A 3,930-nucleotide genomic window follows, 5' to 3' on the forward strand; every position below is an offset into this window, starting at 1 on the left:
GACTTTTGACTGGTGGCAATTTTGCCTCCTAGGGGACATTTGAAAATGTCTATAGACATCTTTGGCTGTCATCACTGGAGGAGGGTTGCTACGGGCATCTGATGGGTAGAGGCACAGGACAGACCCCAGGACAAAAAATTATCCACCCTAACTGTCAGTAGGACTGAGGTTGAGAAACCCTGAGCTACCATTACATAGCATCCCACAAAGGACCTCAGTGAAAGTGACTGATGAAGACAATAAAAAGAGGAATTGAGAGCGGAAAATAAGAGGAATGTTGTCATACCAAATGTCATGACCATACCCATGCAATCCTGGGAACCCCTTTCAAAGGCAGCACCTGAGACCAGCAAAGGCAGTCACTCCGGAATTGTTTAAATCTGATTTCCAATCTTGCTGCCACCACTGACTGGCTGGAAATGCCGTTGAAGGAATGAAGAAAACCCCTTAGCTATGGATTCTGCTAGTAAAGGAGGGATGTTGATGGCTGCATGCAATATAAGAATTAAGTGTGAAAACGTGTGCAGTAATCTCTCTCTCTCTCTCTCACTGGGGTTTGAACTCAGGGTCTCACACTTGCTGGGCAGGCACTTGAGCCATTCTGCCAGTCTGCTATTTCTCTTAAAGAGACAGGAAGACCTATAGCATTAATGATGTTCAAGTTTTTGTGGCCATGAAAAATCACCCTAGTTTTTATGCAGAGATTCGAAGGCAGGGTTTATAAATATGCATGTTCCACAGACACCTTGAATGTCTGATATATTCCACAGACCACAGAATAAGGAAATGACATCAAGTTTCCTAGACACAGAGGTCACAGAGACCTCTTGGTTGAACGGAATGCAGAAGTTACAGATATGACCCAGCCCAGAGTCAGGACTACATTCTTCTGGATTTACAACCAGAAAATCATTTCCAGGATACTATCCCAAAGTTTTATCATTCACAATTCAGTCATGTGTCCATACCTTATAAAGCAAAAAGGACTCCTTGTACTAGTTAGACTAATTAAGATTTACACTCAAAGATAGAAAGATTGAACAAAATTATAGTTTGGTTATCAGAGAAAAACAGGCAAAAATGGATTTTAGGTGGGCAATTTGCAACATCTGTCACAAGTGATATAGTGGAAGAAGGAGCTAGAAGTCAGACCAGGCAGTATTGAAATCCTTTCTCTACTATTTGAAACCAGCTTTCAGCAGGTTTTATAATTGCTCTGAACATCAATTTATTTTTATGAAAACTAGAAGTAACAAACATTATGTAGATCAAATAGGATCCCATGTGTAGTTATTAACACAATGCATGATCTTTAATGAAAACCCCATAAATATTAACAAAACTTATTAATCTCATACTTTTTAATCCTAAAGAGCATTAAAACTACAATGGGTGCAAATTCTTTGCATCCCAAGTAGAAAAGGGTTTCATAACACATAGGGATAATGAAAAGAATTGGGTTGAAAGTAGAGATATGGGGACTGCTTCACTGACTTCCTTTCACACAGAATCTACAAGATGGAACATATCACCACATACTGCCAGGAACTGTTCAAAATCCTCTTAGACTCCAAATGCAAGCCAAACCCTTCGACCAAAACACTAACCAAACAATAAGTCAAGGCCTCTTATAGTGGGGAGGGGCAGGAGGTGGAAGACTGTGTGAATCTGGAGCTGAAAGAAGATATAAAAGCTGGCAGCTTTTTTGCATCAAGTTATGTGTGGAAACAGATTTGAACCTACTCACTTGAGTCTGTTGCTTTCTTCATCTTGCTGAAGCTGCCTCCACCTTCTCTTCTGTTGTCTGTACACTCTCAGCTTAGTATTTCTGCAGGGACAGGATTTTATAATCCCTTTTTTAATGTTATCAGTCTGTGGGGAAGAATGCATATTAATAGTTGTGAGACTATAGAGAGCTATCTTTTCCCAAAACAATATGAAAGAGAGTGCCAATTTTGTGGTTCTACTGGCCACAAGGCTTAGCAGAGTGTGTTCCATGGTTGGAGGAGGAGCCATAGTGGCAGGAACTATGGGGATACTGTAAAATGAATCCACACTGGAGAAATGGCCATTGTTGAAATGTTTTAAGTGCGGGCAGCATGGAAGCCAACTTCTCCATCCCTCTGAATGGATCTGAAGAGGTGGTCAACGAGTCTACCAGCCACACTGTTCTGTGGATCCTCTCAATGGTGGTACTTTCAGTCACCTTAGTCCTCATTGTGCTGGGCAATGGGCTTGTGTTCGGGGTGACTGGCTTCCGGATGACACACACTGTTACCACCCTCTGTTACCTACATCTGGCCTTAGCTGACTTCTCTTTCACTGCTACCCTACCATTCCTCATTGTCTCACTGGCCATGAAAGAAAAATGGACTTTTTGCTGGGTCCTCTGCAAGTCAGTTCATATTGTGGTGGACATAAACTTGTTTGGAAGTGTCTTCCTGATTGCTGCCATTGCTCTGGACAGCTGTATTTGTGTCCTGCATCCAGTCTGGGCCCAGAATCACTGCACTATTAGTCTAGCCAGGAAGGTAATCACTGGACCCTGGATTCTTGCCCTAATCCTTACCTTGCCATGTTTCATCTTCTTGACTATAGTACATAGTCCAAGAGGGGATGTGTACTGTGCTTTCACCTTTGCATCCTGGGGTAATACTATAGGGGTTGGAGATGGCAGTCACCATGTTGACAGTTGGAGGGATCATTTGGTTCATTATTGGCTTTAGCATGCCCATGTCTATTGTCGCCATCTGCTATGGGCTCATTGCTGCTAAGATTTGCAGAAAAGGCGTGATTAATTCCAATTGTCCCTTACAGGGCCTCATTGCTGTTGTGGTTTTCTTCTTCATCTGTTGGTTCTCTTTACAACTGATCGCCCTTTTATACATGATTTGGCCCAAAGAGACACTGTTCTATGGTAAGTACAAGATCTTCGATCTGCTGGTCAACCCAACAAAGTACCTGGCTTTCTTCAACAGCTGCCTCAACCCAATCCTCTATGTTTTTGTGGGCCAGGACCTCTGGGGGAGATTGATCCACTCTCTGCCTACCAGTTTGGAGAGGGCCCTGAGTGAGGACTCAACCCAGAATGGTGACACAGGAGCCAACTCTGCTTCACATCCTGCAGAGGCTGAGTTACAGGCAATATGAGGAGGAGTCTGGGGAGTGCTTTTGAGCTCTGCCTTATCTTACCCTATCAACAGGTGTAGGTACCCACCTCTCTTAGGACAATGGGACAGAGTTAATCATTGTTGCTGTACTGTTAAATATCATTAAAATACTATTACTGATAAGCCTTTTTAATAATCACCTTTTTGAAAACTTTGGGGGCTAAATATTATTAAACTAGTATTACTGATAACCCTTTGTTGTAAACACCCTTTTGAAAGGTGCTTTATTCCAACAAAAGATCAAAAACAATCTCTACCCACAATGGGGGGAAACTTTGGCCAAACAGAAGAACTGTGATTGGTGCAAACACAATCCTTCTTTTGTACAATGGGCTGTAATAATTGGTGCAAACGCACCCTTGACCCCTCCCTTGTCTGGCTACATAAGCAGGCTGCTTGTGAGCAGCTGGGAAACCTCCTCCTTGCTGCCCCTCTGGGTGTTACACATCAGATCTCAATAAAGGTTTTTTGTCTAGTGGGCTTTCCCACCTTTGCTGAGCTAATAACATCAAGAAAAAGAAAAGAAGCAATAGCCCTGGCAGGGAGGAAACTGCTCTGACAGCAGGACAGCAGGAAGGCTGAAAAGCTGAGTGACCTGAGTGAAACTGACTACAGCAGTGAGGGGCAGCAGAGGCTGGCAGCAGAGAATACCAGCAGACCATACAGAAAGTAAACCTGGTGCTGGCTGTCAAGATCTGGTGGAGGAGAGACCCCTCCCGCTACAGGAACAACAGTAACACTCTAATGCCCTGACCCTCTA

General features: G+C 43.3%; 1 protein-coding gene across 1 annotated transcript; it reads left to right on the forward strand.

Annotated features, from left to right (window-relative positions):
* Positions 1–2,099: 2,099 nt before the first annotated feature.
* Positions 2,100–3,150, forward strand: Fpr2 (formyl peptide receptor 2). The gene is given in 2 exon segments (XM_020185264.1): positions 2,100–2,659; positions 2,661–3,150. Coding segments are annotated over 2 exon segments (1,050 nt in total).
* The last annotated feature ends 780 nt before the right edge of the window (positions 3,151–3,930 follow it).

This window comes from Castor canadensis, chromosome 16, assembly GCF_047511655.1.
Source record: "Castor canadensis chromosome 16, mCasCan1.hap1v2, whole genome shotgun sequence".
Classification (NCBI taxonomy): domain Eukaryota; kingdom Metazoa; phylum Chordata; class Mammalia; order Rodentia; family Castoridae; genus Castor; species Castor canadensis.